This window comes from Cherax quadricarinatus, chromosome 46 (assembly GCF_038502225.1).
Source record: "Cherax quadricarinatus isolate ZL_2023a chromosome 46, ASM3850222v1, whole genome shotgun sequence".
Lineage (NCBI taxonomy): Eukaryota > Metazoa > Arthropoda > Malacostraca > Decapoda > Parastacidae > Cherax > Cherax quadricarinatus.
The window spans coordinates 6,427,564-6,446,677 of NC_091337.1; the positions used below are offsets into that span (position 1 = coordinate 6,427,564).

The following is a 19,114-nucleotide window of genomic DNA, read 5'->3' on the forward strand; positions in this document are numbered from 1 at the left end:
ACACACCCACCACCCATCACCCACTACATGACCCACACACCCACGATCCATCACTGGCTTCATGACCCAGATACCCACGTTCACTACCCATCACATGCTTTATAACCCAGATACCCACACCAAACACCCGCCACCCACCACCCATCACCTGTTGTTATCAATATGTCACATCAACTTTCAGGATGGTGTGGTCGTCAAGGTCAGCGCCACAGGGGAAAGGTGTGATGACTATATAAACCACACTGACAAGTTATAACTCAGTCTTCAGAGTGTTCCCTCAACAACCATGAAGGTAACACCTCTCACAGCTCCTCTCTAACCAACTCATTACTAATATTAGTAATCAAGTTCGCAAATATTTCATTACTACTGTAATATTCATAGCTATCAAAATGTTGGGATCTAGCCTTTGGACCCATTATGTACCTCTAGTATTTTTTTTTAACTGTTGGTAACAAAATGGGTATAAGGTTAATAATATATTGATGAAACTAGTTTAATTAAGGGGCACGTAAGTTCCGCTGTTTTCTAACATATTATTTCCGCCCTATAATTTGCTTTGTCCATAATTACTATCGTATTTGGTTTGTCTGCTTTCGTAAGGTGAAGTCTAGGATCTTTCCTTAATTCATGGTAATGACTTAAATCTTTGATGACAATTGTGTTGCAGAAGTGTAAACGAAGCTCAGACCTCTGCAACACAATTATCATCAAAGATTTGTTATGCCATGAATTAAGGAAAGATTCTAGACTTCACCTTACGAAAGCAGACAAACCAAATGCAATAGTAATTATGGACAAGATGGATTATAGGGAAAAAAATAAACATGATGTTAGGAAACAATAAAACTCAGGCGCCTATTAAAGCTCCCTGATCAGCTGTCATGGTAACTCACGTCTTGTACGGGTAGTGACTCGTCATGGTCCAATTCCCCGTGTTTTTGTATCACTCTGAAAATATGTCTATACTGTCGTTGCGATGCTCATTAGCAGAAATATCCTAATGAGAATTTGTGTACATTACTGTAACTATTATAATTATTAATCTCAGTTTGTCTGCTATATGGACTGAAATTTTGTACTGTATCCGTACTTCATTTCTAAATATTCTTTCCTTTCTCTGTCTTACTCACAACAAATAGTTTTGTAATTATCCCCATTTTAGCTATGAATATCAATATTTATGTATTCGATGTTTCATGTAGGTCCTGGTGTGTGCGGTGCTGACCTTGGTGGTCATAACCAACGCTGAGTCAAGGTTTGACCTCGCTGACCAACAGGTGAAGTGATACTTTTATTAATAATTAAAACATACTATATATCATATTTTGATAGTCACTGTGTACCATAAGTAAGCAGCGAAGATGAATTTGAAAATATCAGTGCAAATAAATTTCTTGCATATGGGCTATAAAATAAAAGTTAGTATTTAGGGCAGAGTCAAAAAAAATATTTTATTGAATAATATAAATATTGTTGGTTGTAACACTTGGAGACGAGGGTATGAAACCCGGTTAGTAGCAATATGACTCACGAATTACGTATCAGTCAAGTGATCTTGCATACTGGAAAAACCAGACTGTTTCAGGTGGCAATGTTGTTCTTGCAGCCGCTGACGCCCTATGATTTCGGGTACGGTGTGAACGTGGCAGAGACGGGTGACGCTAAGGAACACAAGGAGTCCGTCTCCCTGTCAGGACGGACTGAAGGAGCATACCGCGTCCTCCAACCCAACGGACTCTTCAGGTAAGGGTCGTCTTGAATACAGCTGCGTCCAACTCAATGTACTCTTCAGGGGAGTCCTGAATACGCTAGCTTCAACTTAAGACTCCAGGTCAACAGACCTTTTTAGTTAAGTGTTTTTATAGCTAGTTTCCCTCTAGTTATTTTTTCGTGTCAATCCTGTTAAGTTTGTCTATTTATACAAGAGTCTTCTTATCCACTCCAGCAATATAATGTGATTTTTTTTAACACATCTTTAGATATTAATTTATGATTTATTACATAATTTAGATTTGTAATTGCAGTTCTCCGGCGATGAATACAAATAATATGGTTCGTAGCCACATACTGTAATTTTCAGGTCGTAATCTTGTATTGTAAATTTCGTTTTCACTTGCTCGCCTTTACAGGCATCAATTATTAGAAGAAAAGAACTCTTGACTGATTTTTTTCCGTTTTTTTTTAAAGTCTAAATTTCTTTTTATGAGCAAAACGCTACTTCGAACAGCGACCATAGCCACATTAAAAAATGCATTTAGAGTTCAACAAACGTCTTTAATAGTTTTACTTTAGGTACAACAAAGTATATAGTATAAAATGAATGCTGTAATAACTGAATGCCAACTTTTGGAATGTTAATTTTTTCTTTTTACTTAGGGTGGTTCGTTACTCAGTGGACGGCGACTCAGGCTTCAAGGCCACCGTCACCGAGGAGGCCGGAGACCAAGTGACCAACTACCATTCCAAGACCTCTGACACGACAGTCAGCGTTCAGTCCTCCACCACCAGCAGCAGCAGGGGCCAACCAGTCTTTGACAATCAGCACAACCTAAGAAACCAAGGTTTCAGCAGCACACCAAAATTCAGGAGCACGCAAAGAAGTCAGCCAAGCCAAACTCAAAATCTTAAGAGTGTAGGTTTCAGTACCATTCTAGACAGCCAAGTCTTCAGCGACGCGCAGCCTCATAGCAGACAAAACTTCCACAAATTACAGAAATTTCCAGGTCAGACTTTTAAGAGCGCACAAAGGTTGCAAAATCAAGGGTTGAGCAACGCACAGACCCTCCAGAGTCAAAGTCTTAACGAGGCACAGAGCATTCCAGGACAGGGTTTCGGAAGCATACAGAGGTCTCAGAGTCAGTTCTTTAATGACGCACAGGCCCGCGAAGGTCAAAGCTTCAGTGGTTTACATACTGCTCAACACCAAACTTTCAGCACCCCGCAAAAGTCCCAAAACCAAGTCTTCAGCGCCACACAGATCTCTCCCGAGCAGAGTTTCAGGGCCAAGAAAATCTCTCCCAACCAGGCCTTCACCCGAAAACAGGACTTGGAAAGTCCACGAGAGCCTCAATTCAGAGATTTTGTTGAAGGGAGTATAACTGACAATGGAATTATCAATGGAGGTTTCGGAGGAAGCAGCATTCTCAGAAGTGAGCATGCTCTTACCAGGTCGTTCAGCTCAGAACCCAGCAGTGCAGCCTCAGGATCTATCAGATCTGGTTCAGGGTCTATCAGATCTGGTTCAGGATCAGCTGGATTCGGTTCAAGATCTACAAGCACTGGCTCAAGACCTACCGCTTTTGGTGCAGGATCTACCAGTCCTGACTCAAGATCTACCAGCTTCGATGCAAGATTTACCAGCACTGGCTCAAGATCTACCAGTTTCGGTGCAGGATCTACCAGCACTGGCTCAAGACCTACTACTATTGGTGCAGGATCTGCCAGTCCTGACTCAAGATCTACCAGCTTCGGTGCAGGATCTACCAGTCCTGACTCAAGATCTACCAGCAGTGGCTCAAGATCTACCAGTTTCGGTGCAGGATCTACCAGCTTCGGTACAGGATCTGCCAGTCCTGACTCAAGATCTACCAGCTTCGGTGCAGGCTCTACCAGCACTGACTCAAGATCTACCAGTTTTAGTGCAGGATCTACCAGCACTGGCTCAAGGCCTACCACTTTTGGTGCAGGATCTACCAGCTTCGGTGCAGGATTTACCAGTCCTGACTCAAGATCTACCAGTTTCGGGGCAGAATCTACAAGCTTCAGTGCAGGATCTGCCAGCTTCGGTGCAGGATCTACCAGTCAAGACTCAAGATCTACCAGCTTCGGTGCAGGATCTACCAGTCAAGACTCAAGATCTACCAGCTTCGATGCAGGATCTACCAGTCCTGGCTCAAGATCTACCAGCTTCGGTGCAGGATCTACCAGTCAAGACTCAAGATCTACCAGCTTCGGTGCAGGATCCACCAGTCCTGACACAAGATCTACCAGTTTCGGTGCAGGATCTACCAGCACTGGCTCAAGATCTACCATCTCCAGTGCAGGATCTACCAGCTTCGATGCAGGATCTACCAGCACTGGCTCACGATCTACCAGCTTCGGTGCAGGATCTACCAGTCCTGACTCAAGATCTACCAGCACTGGCTCAAGATCTACCAGCTTCGGTGCAGGATCTACCAGTCCTGACTCAAGATCTACCAGCTTCGGTGCAGGATCTACCAGTCCTGACTCAAGATCTACCAGCTTCGGTGCAGGATCTACCAGTCCTGACTCAAGATCTACCAGCTTCGGTGCAGGGTCTACCAGTCCTGACTCAAGATCTGCCAGCTTCGGTGCAGGATCTACCAGCACTGGCTCACGATCTACCAGCTTCGGTGCAGGATCTACCAGCACTGGCTCACGATCTACCAGTTTCGGTGCAGGATCTACCAGTCCTGACTCAAGATCTACCAGCACTGGCTCAAGATCTACCAGCTTCGGTGCAGGATCTACCAGTCCCGACTCAAGATCTACCAGCTTCAGTGCAGGATCTGCCAGTCCTGGCTCAAGATCTACCAGCTTCGGTGCAGGATCTACCAGTCCTGACTCAAGATCTACCAGCTTCGGTGCAGGATCTACCAGTTCTGACTCAAGATCTACCAGCTTCGGTGCAGGATCTACCAGTCCTGACTCAAGATCTACCAGCTTCGGTGCAGGGTCTACCAGTCCTGACTCAAGATCTGCCAGCTTCGGTGCAGGATCTACCAGCACTGGCTCACGATCTACCAGCTTCGGTGCAGGATCTACCAGCACTGGCTCACGATCTACCAGCTTTGGTGCAGGATCTACCAGTCCTGACTCAAGATCTACCAGCACTGGCTCAAGATCTACCAGCTTCGGTGCAGGATCTACCAGTCCCGACTCAAGATCTACCAGCTTCAGTGCAGGATCTGCCAGTCCTGGCTCAAGATCTACCAGCTTCGGTGCAGGATCTACCAGTCCTGACTCAAGATCTACCAGCTTCGGTGCAGGATCTACCAGTTCTGACTCAAGATCTACCAGCTTCGGTGCAGGGTCTACCAGTCCTGACTCAAGATCTGCCAGCTTCGGTGCAGGATCTACCAGCACTGGCTCAAGACCTACCAGCTTCGGTGCGGGATCTGCCAGTCCTGGCTCAAGATCTACCAGTTTCGGTGCAGGATCTTCCAACTTTGGTACACAACCTTTCAGCTTCAGCTCAAGATCTACCAGCTTCACTTCAGGATCTGCTAGCACCGGCTCACAACCTCCCAGCTTCACTTCTGGATCTGCCAACATCGCTTCTGGATTTACTGGATCCATTGCAAGACCTGCCAGCTTCGGTTCACGACCTGCCAGCTTCGGTTCACGACCTGCCAGCTCCAGTTCAGGATCTACCAGCTTTGGTTCAGAATCAAGTAGATTCGGTCAAGGAATCTTTATTTCAAAACCTACCAGTCTCGTCTCAGTCTCTACTAGCTCCGGTTCAGGAATTACCAGATCCAGTGCAGGATCTATCAGTTCCGGTTCAGGACCTACCAGCTTCAGGGCAGGATCTCTTGGCCTCAGTTCAGGACCTACAGTCTTTGGTTCAAAAGCTAGCCATTTCGCTTCAGCAACTTCCGATATCGATTCAGGGTCGACCAGCTCTCATTCAGGATCCCCTGGATTTGGTTCACAAGCATCCGCCTTCGGTTCAGGACCTCAAGTTTCCGGTTCACGATCTGCTAGCTTCAGTTCTGGAGCTACCAACTTCGGTCCAGGATCCACGGGCTCCGGTTCACGATCCGCTAGCTTCAGTTCTGGATCTACCAGCTTTGGTTCACGACCCACCATCAGTGGTTTAGGACTGACTGGCTCTGGTCCAGGTACTACTCCCGATAGGTCAGTAGCTTCCAGGTCTGGATCACAACCCACTGGCTTCAGTGCAACAGCAGGTAGCCTTCCTTCAGGACATGGCACCGTTGGTTCCGGACAAAGCAGCTTCGTATCAGGACAAAGCAAATTTGGCTCAGAACAAAGCTCTGGTTCAGGAGAAAGCAGGTTTGGTGCAGGACAAGGCAGCTTCGGTGCAGGACAAGGCAGCTTCGGTACAGGACAGGGTAGCTTTGGTGCAGGACAAAGCAGCTTCGGTGCAGGACAAGGCAGCTTCAGTGCAGGACAAGGCAGCTTCGGTGCAGGACAGGGCAGCTTTGGTACAGGACAGGGTAGCTTTGGTGCAGGACAAAGCAGCTTCGGTGCAGCACAAGGCAGCTTCAGTGCAGGACAAAGCAGCTTCGGTGCAGGACAAGGCAGCTTCAGTGCAGGACAAGGCAGCTTCGGCACAGGACAAGACAGCTTCGGCGCAGGACAAGGCAGCTTCGGTGCAGGACAGAGCAGCATCGGTACAGGACAGGGTAGCTTTGGTGCAGGGCAAAGCAGCTTCGGTGCAGGACAAGGCATCTTCGGTGCAGAACAAAGCAGCTTTGGTGCAGGACAGGCTAACTTCGGTGCAGGACAAGGCAGCTTAGCCACAAGACAAGGCAGCTTCGGTACAGGACAGGGTAGCTTCGGTGCAGGACAAAGCAGATTTAATTCACATTCAGGCAGCTTCAGTTCAAGACCAGGCAGCTTGGGCTCAGGATTTAACGGGTTCAGTACCACCACCCTGAAGCAGGCGGCCACTAGACCTGGTAACGTAGCAGGGATTCTCACCCCGGGTGGACCGTCTCGATTCAGGGGCTGAGGACTCCTGGTAACCTAGCAGTGATCCTCAGTTCCTCACCCCAGATGGACCGTCCAAACCCAGGGGCAAAGGACTCGAGCAGTGACTTCATTTTTTCCCTCAAAAATAATGCCAACAGATGAATTTATCACTTCTAGTGAATGGTAAATCAGGTTTAAGTATTTGAAGATAAAACCGTTTTTCATAGACCTAAGATGTTTGTTAATAAATCCTAATTGATAGTATTTATTTAATTTGTTGATATGACGAAGTATTATTAAAATACAATGGACAACGCATTACACTAATTTATTGTATGATTCATCCCAACTTATGAACATATTATTAAGATTTATATCCACAAGGACAAGTAATCAGGTTCGATCTAAGATGAATAGTAATACAAATATAACTAAGCGCTATACCTGAAAAGGTCTAACTGCACCTGCAAAGACAGTGATTATGTATGTGTGATGGTGAAAGTGTTGACTGACAGTGAAAGTTTCCTTTCTTTCTTTTTGCATTTTTCTTTCTTTTGGGTCACCCTGCCTTGGTGGGAGGCGGCTGGCATGTCGAAAAAATATATAGTGTACATACAGCGGAACCTCTGTTTTTGTTTGCCCTGGGTTTCGTCGAATTCAGTTTTCGACAACTTTTTTCGTCAAAATGTTGTCCCAGTTTTTGTTCATCACCTCGGTTTTCATCCGCTATACCGAACATGTCCATCTTCCTGTATCCACACAAAGCATCCCACACACACATTCTGAGTCAGTCTGACTGTTTCTCATCAAATGAACATTACCTTGCTCATTCATACGAAAAATTTCATAATAATCCACTGTTTTTTGTGCTTGTTTATTGAGTGCGACTGCTAAATAAGCCAACATGGGGCCAAAGAAAGTTCTGATAAAGAAGGCGAGAAACATGATAGAATTCAATGATGGTAGAGGGTGGTAGTGATGGTGGTAGAGGGTGGTAGTGGTGGTGGTAGAGGGTGGTAGTGGTGGTAGCAGAGAAAACCTCTCCTCGCCGTCTTCCATAAGCCAGCAATAGTCTTCAGTAAAGGTAAATGTGATTTAAATGTTCATTTATCTATTTCATTAGTGCTTTATATTTATTTCTCATTGCTTTCTGTATGTAAAACTATAATTATTCTCTAAAATTTAGTTTTGTTAATATTTTTGGGTGTCTGGAAGAGATTTATTGGATTTACATTATTTCTTATGGGATATATGTATTGCTTCAGTTTTCGTCGAATTTGGTTTTCTGGAACGAATTAAAGACGAAAACTGAGGTTCCACTGTACGTATATATATATATATATATATATATATATATATATATATATATATATATATATAGACACTTTTTATATCTTGTGAGAATAATATATCAGTTTGCTGTGTCTGAGCATACATATATATACGTATGTAAAAACTAATAAACAGATCTTTCACTTAGACAACACTGTCAATAAAATAATCTATTAAAGAAATATCTTAAGAATTCACTGATATACTATTTAATTAAAATGGTAAAAATAATTCAATTTTGAACTTAATAGTTAGACAACTTGCCTTGCTAAATTTAACATAATTTAGTAATCCTAGTTGTAAGAAATAACATGGGTGAATTTCACAGGTACAATCCTGAATTAACATTTCACACAAATAACTGGGGAGAACTCTGGCACAGACATAACAGATTAGCGGAAATGACAGGGCAACAAAAACTATCGTCGTCATAACTTTACCGGATGCCAAAACTCTGTCACTGAGATGTCTGAGTGTGTTTACAAGGTATCAAGGTGTTGCATAGTGTGTGTGTGTGTGCTTACACACACACTATCCAAGTACAGTAAGTGTAATCACTTACTGTACTTGGGAGACAGGTGGGACTTTAGCAACTGGGTCACATCACTGTCCCTCCTTCGACAGGGTCGGGAGCCAAGACCCTGTCAAACAAATAGGCAAGACGAACGGGCAGAGGGACCAGAAGCTGTGAATCGACCCTTGCAACCAAATGAGGGCGAGTATACCCTTAGGGTTATCAGGAAATGGAACAATCTGGAGAGTGAAGTAGCAGAGGCAGGATCCATACATAGATTCAAGAAGAGATACAATAATGTTCTTGGAACTGGAAGTAGACCTAGTATTATTATTATTATAATCAAAAAGAAGCGCTAAGCCACAAGGACTATACAGCAGTAGACCTAGTAGCGACCAGCAAAGAGGCGGGGCCAGGAGCTGTGACTCGACCCTTGCAACCATATATAGTTGATTACACACAGTCACACCTCTATCTGTAATGTTTGCCTTTTTGTAGTCCCTCAGGATCCCAATGTAACCAGAACATTTATGTGCCTTGCTATACAAACTACTGTATTTCAATTCTGAAATCAAAATGCTATTATTTTTAAGTTCTCATATTTTGTTGAATATTTATTTTTCAAAAATCCATTTACATGACATGCTCCAGCAGGCCAGCAGCAGTCATGCAATCATCATACGTCAAGCTGTAATGTTAAAATTCAGTTTCCAACAGTGTGATTGGGGGAGGATGGGGGGCCCCCCCTCCCCTATATGTTGCTCTTCCTGGGGGCCCTTCCCTGAATGTTATTATACTTGGAAGGCCCCCCTCTCATAAATGTTGCTCTCCTTTGGGGGCCCTCTCCTAAATGTTGTTTCACTTAGGGCCCCTGGAACTCTAAATCACTACTGTTCACCCCATAACAGTTAGCATGTCCAGTGAATGTTGCAACAAGAAGGCTGGAGGCAGTGTTGTATCTGAGGCCAATGTGCAGTGTGAATATAATGCAGAGAATCCGTAGCTTGGAGATTAGACAGAGGTGCAGGGTTTCTAAAAGAATTATCCAGAAAGCAGAGGAAGAGTTGTTGAGGTGGTTTGGACATTTCTGAGAGGATGGAATAAAATAAAATGACTTGGAGGTCCTATAAATCTGTAGTGGAAGGAAGGTGGGATAAGGGTCATCTTAGGAAAGGTTGGAGGGAGGGGGGTAAAGAAGGTTGTGTGTGCAAGGGGCTTGAACTTCCAGCAAGCATACATGAGCATGTTTGATAATTGTTGAAACAAGTGGTTTTTGAGACTTGACATACTGTTGGAGTGTGAGCAAAGTAACATTTATGAAGGGATTCAGGGAAACCGGTTAGTTGAACTTAAGTCCTGGAAGTGGGAAGTAAAGTGCCTGAACTCTGAAGGAGGGGTGCTGATATATTGCAAGTTTTCAACTGTGGTGTGGGCACACCTCTGGCAAGACAACGATGGAGTGAATGATAATGAAAGTGCTTCTTTTTCGGGTCACCTTACCTTGGTGGGAAATGGCTGGTGTTAATAAAATAAATAAATTGACAAACCATTAGCTATCTGTTCCTTGTAAAGTTGATTAATTTAGCTAGATTAATTATAATATGAAAAAATGGAACTCATTTAACAATAAGAGTTGTAGATGTGCAAGCACACTGGTAGACAGTCATTGATCATGGGCCATTTACTTTACTGAAGGGAAAGTGCTAATCCTGTAGTAGTCACATAGCACCTTGGGAATGGGAGTCATTCAGATTCAATCCAAGGAAGGGGAGGACAAGTCCCATTCCCTGGATCAAAAGTTCCTCACTGGCATCAAGGCACAGCCAGCCCCCCCCCCCCCCACACACACACACATGGATCAACCCTCTTCCTTGCCTAGCTGCACATTAAGCCACTGGTGTACCATTCATTCTGAAAACCTCTTGTTTATTGGTGCACCAACCTATTGCTGCCTTTTATTTTTTAATCCTCCGGTATTGCATTGATACTTTTATGTACTTTTTATTATTATTATTATAATCAAAAAGAAGCGCTAAGCCACAAGGGCTATACAGCGCTGCAGGGTAGGGAAGGAAGCAAGGGAATTGGATGGCAGAAGGGAGGGGGGATGATCAGCAGGTTACAGAAAACAGCGGGGCAGGGGATAGTACGGGGGTAGAGGGTAGCAAGAGATTCAAGTAGAAAGGGCTGAAAGTATCAGAATTTGTGTAGTAAGTCAGTCGTTGTCAAAAAGTCAATGAGAGAGTCCGGATGAAAGGTGGGTCCATCAGCGAGAAGGGAAGGTAAAGAGAGAGCAGCGGGGCGAAGACGACGACAGAGGTAAATTCTGCGTGCTCGTTGATAAAGTGGGCAGTCCAACAGAATGTGGCTGACTGATAATGGAGCTTGGCAATTCTCACAGAGAGGAGCAAGACGCCTCTCCATGAGATATCCATGAGTAAGACGAGTATGGCCAATGCGAAGACGGGAGAGAGTAGTCTCCCAACCTCGACACTGGTGATAAGAAGACGGCCAGTAACCTATACTCGGTTTAATAGACTGAAGTTTGTTGCCGAGCATAGTAGACCAACGTTGTTGCCAACGGGTGTGAAGGTGGGAAGATATTACAGCAAAATAGTCCGTACATGGAATACCTCTATAAGAAACTGGTAGGTCATGTACTGCTGACCGCGCAGCAGTGTCTGCCTGTTCATTGCCCTGTACGTCAACATGACCAGGGACCCAACAAAAAACAATATCTTTATGCTTGGTAAAGATGCGGCGTAGCCAAAGTTGGATACGGAGGACTAAGGGGTGAGGTGTATCAAATTTTTGTATAGCCTGTAAAGCACTAAGGGAGTCTGAGACAACCACAAATGATGACACAGGCATAGATGCAATACGGATAAGTGCTGTAAGGATGGCATATAATTCAGCAGTAAAAATACTAGCCGAAGATAGTAAATGCCCTTGTACGACGCTGTCCGGAAACACTGCTGCGAATCCTACGCCGTCAGAAGACTTAGAGCCATCTGTGTACACAGCAATGGCATGAGAATGAGAGTGAAAGTGGTCAAGAAAAAGAGAGCGGGAAGCGACCGTAGACAGTTGGGCTTTCGAGCAAGGGAGGGAGAAAGAACAGACTCGAACAGCTGGAACTTCCCAGGGGGGTAGGGAAAAGTGAGATGCTACATGTACATAGAAAGGTGGTAGTTGAAGAGAAGACAAGAGCGAATGAAGGCGAAGAGAGAAGGGACGGAGTAAGCAGGGGCGGCGAACAAATAAAGAATGTCTACTAATATCAGTGACCATTCTATAAATGGAAGGATTGCGGAGATCATGAGAGCGTACATAGTAGCGCAGGCAATGGGCATCACGGCGATCGGATAAGGATGGAACGTTCGCTTCTGCATAGAGGCTTTCGACAGGGGAAGAGCGAAAAGCACCAAGGCATAAACGTAATCCTTGGTGATGAATAGGGTTAAGGCTAGAGAGAGTAGCAGGAGATGCCGCTGAATAGATCTGGTCACCATAATCAAGTTTCGATAAAATAAGGGTGGAATGTAGGTGAAGGAGGGTTCGACGATCAGCTCCCCACGAAAGATGAGCAAGGGTTTTAAGAAGGTTCAGCCGGCTGTGACAAGTTGCCTTCAGAGAGGTAATGTGAGGTTTCCAGGATAACCTACGATCAAAGAGGAGGCCCAGAAACTTGACTGTATCACGTTCAGGGATACGGGAGCCATAGAGGTACAAAGGATGATCGGAGATGACAGAGCGTCTAGTGAAAGTGATTTGGTGGGTTTTAGTGCTGGAAAATTTAAACCCATGTGTGGTGGCCCAATTGGAAACACGGTCGACTGCATGCTGGAGAGAAACTGTAAGGAGGTGACAGTCAGCGCCTGCACAGGCAATAGCGAAGTCATCAACATAGAGTGATGACCAAATATTTGATGGAAGACTAGAGGCCAAATCATTAATAGCAAGGAGAAAAAGTGTTGTGCTCAGAACACATCCCTGGGGGACACCTTCAGCTTGGATAAAGTCCGGGGAGAGCACATTATTAACCCGAACACGGAAATGCCTGTCAGTTAAAAAGTTCTTAAGGAAGGATGGTAGATTGCCTCGAAGGCCTAAGGAGTGGGCTTGGGATAAAATATTATACCTCCAAGTTGTGTCATATGCCTTCTCAAGGTCAAAAAATATGGCAATAACTGAGTGGTTATTCGCAAAGGCATTACGAACATACGTATCCAAGCGCAGTAAGGGGTCTATGGTAGAACGTCCCTTACGAAAGCCATATTGACGAGTGGAGAGACTGTTGTGTGTCTCTAAATACCACACTAAACGTCTATTTACTAGACGTTCCATTACTTTGCAAACTGCACTGGTAAGAGCAATGGGACGATAGTGGGAGGTTTCATGTCCCGTAGTGCCTGGTTTGCGGAAAGGGAGAACAATGGCGGATTTCCACAGCTGTGGAAGAACTCCTTGTGACCAAATAAGATTGTAAAGGCGTAATAGGACTGCAAGGGCTGACTGATGTAAATGTTGTAGCATACAAATATGAATGTCGTCGGGCCCAGCTGCCGATGATCGACAAGCTGAGAGTGTTGCCTCCAGTTCTTGAAGTGTAAAAGGCACATTATACTGTTCTTCTCTGAGAGAAGAAAAGTCCAAGGGTGCTAACTCTCTGGCAGACTTTGAGGAAAGAAATGAGGGGCATAGATGGAGTCCCTGAGAAATACGGACCAGATGATTGCCAATTTCATTGGCAACATCTAGTGGGTTTGCTATATCAACACCGGCAACCCGCAGAACAGGAGCCGGGTCAGGAGAATATTTACCACTCAGTTTTCGTACTTTTTTCCAGACTGCACTCATAGAGGAAGCAGAGGTGATGGTGGAGACATAATCTCGCCAGCAAGTGCGTTTAGCGTCACGGATGACACGGCGAGCGATCGCACGCTTCTGTTTAAAATCAAGGAGTCGCTCTGTGGTTCTATTGTACCGGTACCTGCCCCATGCAGCGCGTTTCAAACGTACTGCACGAGCACAAGCAGGAGACCACCAAGGCACGCATTTCTGAGAATGCCTGCCCGAAGTTTGGGGTATAGAATGAGAAGCTGCGGTGAAAACGGAGGACGAGAAGAGGTGTAAAAGCTCATCGATGGAGGACGAAGAAGGAACCTCTTTAAAAACAGTCAGGTGTGAGTAAAGGTTCCAATTTGCCCGATTAAATTGCCAGCGTGGGGTGCGAAGAGGTGGCGAATATGAAGGGGAAGTAAGAATGATTGGGAAATGATCACTGTCATGTAAGTCCGGGAGAACAGACCAAGTGAAGTCTAATGCGGCGGAGGAAGAGCAAACTGAGAGATCGATGCAAGAGAGATTATGAGTCCGAGGATCAAAATGGGTATGAGTACCTGTATTTAAAACATGGAGGGGGTGGGTGGCAAGAAAAGCCTCTAACTGAATTCCACGGGAATCACAGTGAGACCCCCCCCAGAGGAAATGGTGGGCATTAAAATCACCAAGTAACAGAATCGGTGGCGGTAGTGACGAAACAAGGAAGGCAAAATCCGGAATAGATAATGCCCGAGAAGGAGAGAGATATAAAGAACAGAGCGTATACCACCTATGTAAGTGGATACGGGCTGCTGTGTAATGCAGCGAAGTATGAACAAATAGCTGATGGTACGGAATATCAGTGCGGAGAAGAAGGGCACTTTCATTAAAGGTCCCATCAGGAAAAGGATCTGAAGAATACAATAAATTATAGCCTGAGATGTGAGAAATAACAGCAGAGTGTAATTTTGGTTCCTGTAAGCAAACACCAACAGGGGCAAACTGGGAGAGTAACATCTGAAGCTCACCCCGATTACCCCTGAGGCCACGTATATTCCACTGTAAAAAGGCCATGATTGGCAATGATAAAGATACTTGAAATCCGCAGGTAAGGGTTCCTACGGACTAGAAGGGTTAGAAAAGTCCACATGCGGAGGCAGTGGAAAATGTTCAAGCAGCGAAGGAACGGTGCGCTGTGAAGAAAGGAGTTGCGCAGATGGAGCAGAGGAGAGAGAAAGAGCGGAAGGTGGATCAGTGTCCATTGATGGTTTGGTCTCTGCAATATATTCAGAGATTGCTTCAAGTGTTTCGGAATTCAGAGATGTCGTACGGGAGACAATATTGGGAATGGTAGGGGGAGGATGAGTAAAGATTGGAACTGTATTGGACTGTACCAAGGTAGGGGGGGGCGAAAGGGTGGAGGGAACTGGAGAAGCGTGGCAGGGGACAGAAGAGACAGGAACCTGGGAGGTGGCAGAAGAGGAAGAAACTTGGGAGGGAACAGGGGAGGAAGGTACATTACGAGGAGGAGGGTGAACCTCTGCACTTGTAACTGAGCCAGTGAGAGGGGAAGAACTAGGAACAGAGACAGGGAGGGTAAAATGAGGAGGTGGAAGATGGGTAGGAGGTGTTACCGGACCTTTTTTTGACTTTTGAGAAGTAGAGGGACGATTGGGAAGAGGTGTCGTACGAGGTCTCGTCGATACTGAGGCTTGTAAGAGAGAACTCGAAGAAGCGAGATTAGACTGAGGCGTTGAAGTAGGGACGTCTGAGCCGAGGACAGCAAAAGGATTAGATACAGGAGTGATTATGGGAGAGGTAACCACAGAGGTGGGTGTAGAAGATGGGATACCAGAAGTGGGGGGACGTTTTGAAACACGGGAATAAGAAACACGTGGGAGTCTCCCTTGGAGGCGGAGATGAGAAACTGCCATGGCATAAGGGAGACCTTCTGTCTCTTTGAGGTAACGGATTTCCCGCTCGTTTAAATAGACCTGACAACGGCGAGAGTACGAAGGGTGAGCCTCATGACAGTTAAGGCAAGAGGGAGATCGATTGCAAGACGTATTAGAATGGTCATCGGCACCACAGACTGGGCATTCGGCGATAGATCTGCAATATTTCGCTGGATGGCCAAATCGCCAGCAATTTCTACACTGTTGTGGTGTAGGGATCACCTTTCGAACTTGTAACCGATGTCCTGCTATATAAACTGAGGATGGGAGTTCTCGGCTGTCAAAAGTTAAACGAGCCACATTGCTAGGGTATCGTCTCCGCCCACGGGCAGGAAGAACGTAAGTGTCTACCTTGAGGATTGGGAGATCTTGGAGTTCCAGCTGTTCTAGAATGTCGGTGCCACATGTCTGGAAATTTTGTTGAACTATGGTATGGGGCAGAATAACGGTACCACTACAAGAATTGAGGGAATGATGTTTTTCAAGGGTGACAGGAACAGTATCTATATGGGAAAGACGAGAGAGCTCACGAGCCTGGGTAGCATTCTGTACGGTAATGATGCGCGTACCGCTCTTAAGAGCATGAAAAGAAATATCTTTACCAACATGGCGTAGGAGTGCCTTGCCAATACTATGGTCAGAAAGATAGGCAGTAGAGGAAGTTGGTCGTAAAGTGAAGAATTTAGTCCACTGTTCAGTCTGAAACTGAGCGTGGAAAGGTAGTGAAGGACGTGTCGATCGTTTCTGAGAAGAACGAGAAGGTGAAGGTGGAGAAGTATCATCAGCAGGTAATTGTCGTTGACGTTTAGGCGTGGGACCAGAGTTGGTCCGACGTGGAACGGGTCGGCGATTTGAAAATTGCCGCACCGTAGAGGGAGAGGCCGGAAGCATAGTCAGAGGAGAGCGAAGGTCTGATAAATCGAAGGAGTCAGTCGAGGCCTCAGTACCTGAAGCAGGTGAGGAAACAGCACCGGCAATAGGTACAGAGGCATGAGGAATGTCTGAAGAGTGGTCCAAAGACGAGGCGGGGTCAGAACGGGGTGCGGTATCAAGAAGGGGCCCGGGGGTACCAGGTTCATGGACTAGGGCTGCCATGGTTAGGTTACTTCTTTCTTTTTGTTTTTAAGAAAAAAAAAGAAAGAAGAAAAGAAAATAAAAATAAAAAAAAGAAAAAAAAGGGGGGACCGGGGAGGGATAGTTCCTAGGAGGAATGAAAGGGCCAGAAATCTCCCTCCGCGCCCAAGAGGACTCGACACCGCTAGTAGCGCAGATGCAGCATGGAACCCGTGCCATACCCTACCCTTCATGCCAGTAAACCAGCAATCTGGGATAGCAACCTCACATCTGCCGAGCTACCTCGGTGGACAAAAGAGAGGGCGGCCGGATATCCGCCACAAAGCATACCTCCTTCAGCCACCACCCCCGGAATCCGAAAGGTGGCTTCCAGAGATACACCCGTCGCCCAAAAGACGCCCAAAGCTACTCCGGGATACCGGAGAGGGATCGGGACATCCCTAGGCAATCCAGATTCCACGGCAAACTACGCCACCGCCAAGAAACCTCAACGGAATGGGATGGACCCCGGTGTCCTTTCCCCTACCTAGGAACTAGCGCGCCTGTGGGAGAAATCCCAAAGGACAAAAAGAGGAAGGGCAAAAGGGAGGAGTAGGGAGGAGGAGGAGGAAAGGAAAAAGGGGAGGATGGGGAGGATGGGATAGGGGAGGGGAGATTGGGGGGTAATTAGGTTCGGTCTGAGGAAGAAGACCGATAGGTCTAATTCCTCAGACCAAGAGCCTCTTCACCACGCCAAGGAGCCCCCCTTGAAGAGGAATTCTGTCTGGTAACTGCCTGGATCACACACATGCATGAGTGCTAATGAAAATGCACAAGAAAGTCCACATGACCATGGAAGAGATGAGAGGGAAAAAACAAGGTGGAAGATTTGAAGAGTACTTTGACCTGAGATATCTCTCAGTGCCTTTGGCAATAAAAATATATATAAAACATACAAAGGAAAACCCAGAGTAAAACTAAGAAACAATAACAAAAACTGCAAGTACAAACAAAACACAAGGCAAGATGACAAACTTGGGAGATTGGTGGGAAGACAGAGAGAGAGACAAAGTTAAGGTGAACTATTTACTCAAAAAAGAAGAACACAGGAGAGGGAGAATAATACAAAATATTTTGAGCACTTTTAAAATACTGTATTGCTTCGATACTTAAAATATTCACTGAGAAAATATGAGCAACTTCTTTTTGGTTGACATGCTCTATGTTAGCACTTCCACCAACATAACAGTATAACTATTATGAGACAAAACACAAGTTCACACATAGGCGGGATCTCAGCATTGAACTACTAAAATTATATGGGTATGTGCAATGACTGAATAAAGAAGTACTACATACATTGTAAATGCAATGGAGGTACACAGAATGAGGACATTTGTAGTTTTACAAGGAGCCAAGAAAGATTACAAAAAAAAAAAAAAAAAATTCCATGAGCATAAAAAAAAAAGCCTCAACTCCTATACTGTATATATAAATCAGGCCAAAAAAAAAAAAAAAAAGGTATCAATAATAATAATGTTACAGGGTGGTTGATGTGACCATATATCACCCTACTGGTAAATAATGAAATTTATAAATGATTAAACTTTGCTGGAACTGTATTACTTTAGTCCAGTAACAATACTAATGTAACAAATGACCATTTGGCTTGCATGATAGAGTTCTTGAAGCTTCCAAAATTTCTTTGTATACGACTGAGGAATGATCTTCCTTGCCATTCAAAAATATTAAATCTGGGACATGTTCTTTCACATACTTTAAGTGCAATTCATGCATAGGCCAAACACACTGTTCAAAGTAACCCAGGGGATCTGGAGGATCATAAATACGACAACTTCTCCTTTGCCAACACTGCTCACGGCTCAGTTTGAGGAAGTAACGAAGGTCACACATTTCTGCCAGTTTGCTATGACCAAAAAGTAGAAATCCTTCTAAAAGCAAAATTGGTAGACTTCCAACAGAGCCATTTAAGCATGAAGAGAGAGAGACTGTAACACTTGTAGAAACTGGGTCTTTGACAGGTAATTCTGGTATGGAATTTATTGTCTCTGTGATATCCTTAATCATCTTGTTCATATCCAAGCTTGAAAGGACTTCCCAGTTGTGATTATTCAAGCCTCCTGGAGAGGGAATATGATGAGCCGAGTCTACAGGGTAGAAATAGTCATCCTGGCAGATAAGTCTTGTTGTTTCAGGAAGAATCTCCAATAACTTCTTGGCTAAAGTTGATTTTCCACTATTTGTAGCACCTGAGATTCCAACGATAAGCCAGCGTGACATAATCAGTTTTAATAAGTGTAAAGGGTAATTAATTGTGACTACACGGGGTGTTGGTAAATGAACAAATTTGCCTTTCTGGTAGCTGTTTTTGTTATAAGATGTATGACATGGAGGACAACATTTTCTTTAAACAAATGCACACAATGTTAGGACTGCTGTTCGTAAAATAAGTACTAAGTGACAAATTCGAACACCATGCACATAAAAACTTACATCTTTTGGCAATAACTAATCCAATTAGTCCCTCTCAATCCTGTGAGCTTTATACAGAGCCCCAACAATGTATACTCCTGTAAGTGTTAGAAGAAACACAAGAATAATAGCAGGGACAATGATAGCAATGAGAGGATCAGGAAAAAAGGATCTCAAGGAACTATCTTCATCCACAAAACGTAATCCAACAATCCACACAAGGTAGTAAGACACAACAACTGCTGTCACTCCAAGCACA

At 44.8% G+C, this 19,114-nt stretch overlaps 2 protein-coding genes across 2 annotated transcripts; one reads left to right on the plus strand and one right to left on the minus strand.

Annotated features, from left to right (window-relative positions):
* Positions 1–242: 242 nt before the first annotated feature.
* LOC128696735 (hornerin-like) lies at positions 243–7,011 on the plus strand. The gene is made up of 4 exons (XM_070094468.1): positions 243–292; positions 1,206–1,280; positions 1,610–1,746; positions 2,380–7,011. Exons 1-4 carry the CDS (start codon positions 287–289, stop codon positions 6,722–6,724), a joined length of 4,563 nt encoding a protein of 1,520 aa, XP_069950569.1. The 5' UTR covers positions 243–286; the 3' UTR covers positions 6,725–7,011.
* Positions 7,012–17,139: 10,128 nt separating this feature from the next.
* Positions 17,140–18,663, minus strand: LOC128696664 (nicotinamide riboside kinase 1). Its single transcript, XM_053787994.2, has one exon. It carries the CDS (start codon positions 18,661–18,663, stop codon positions 18,007–18,009), a length of 657 nt encoding a protein of 218 aa, XP_053643969.1. The 3' UTR covers positions 17,140–18,006.
* Between the last annotated feature and the right edge of the window lie 451 nt (positions 18,664–19,114).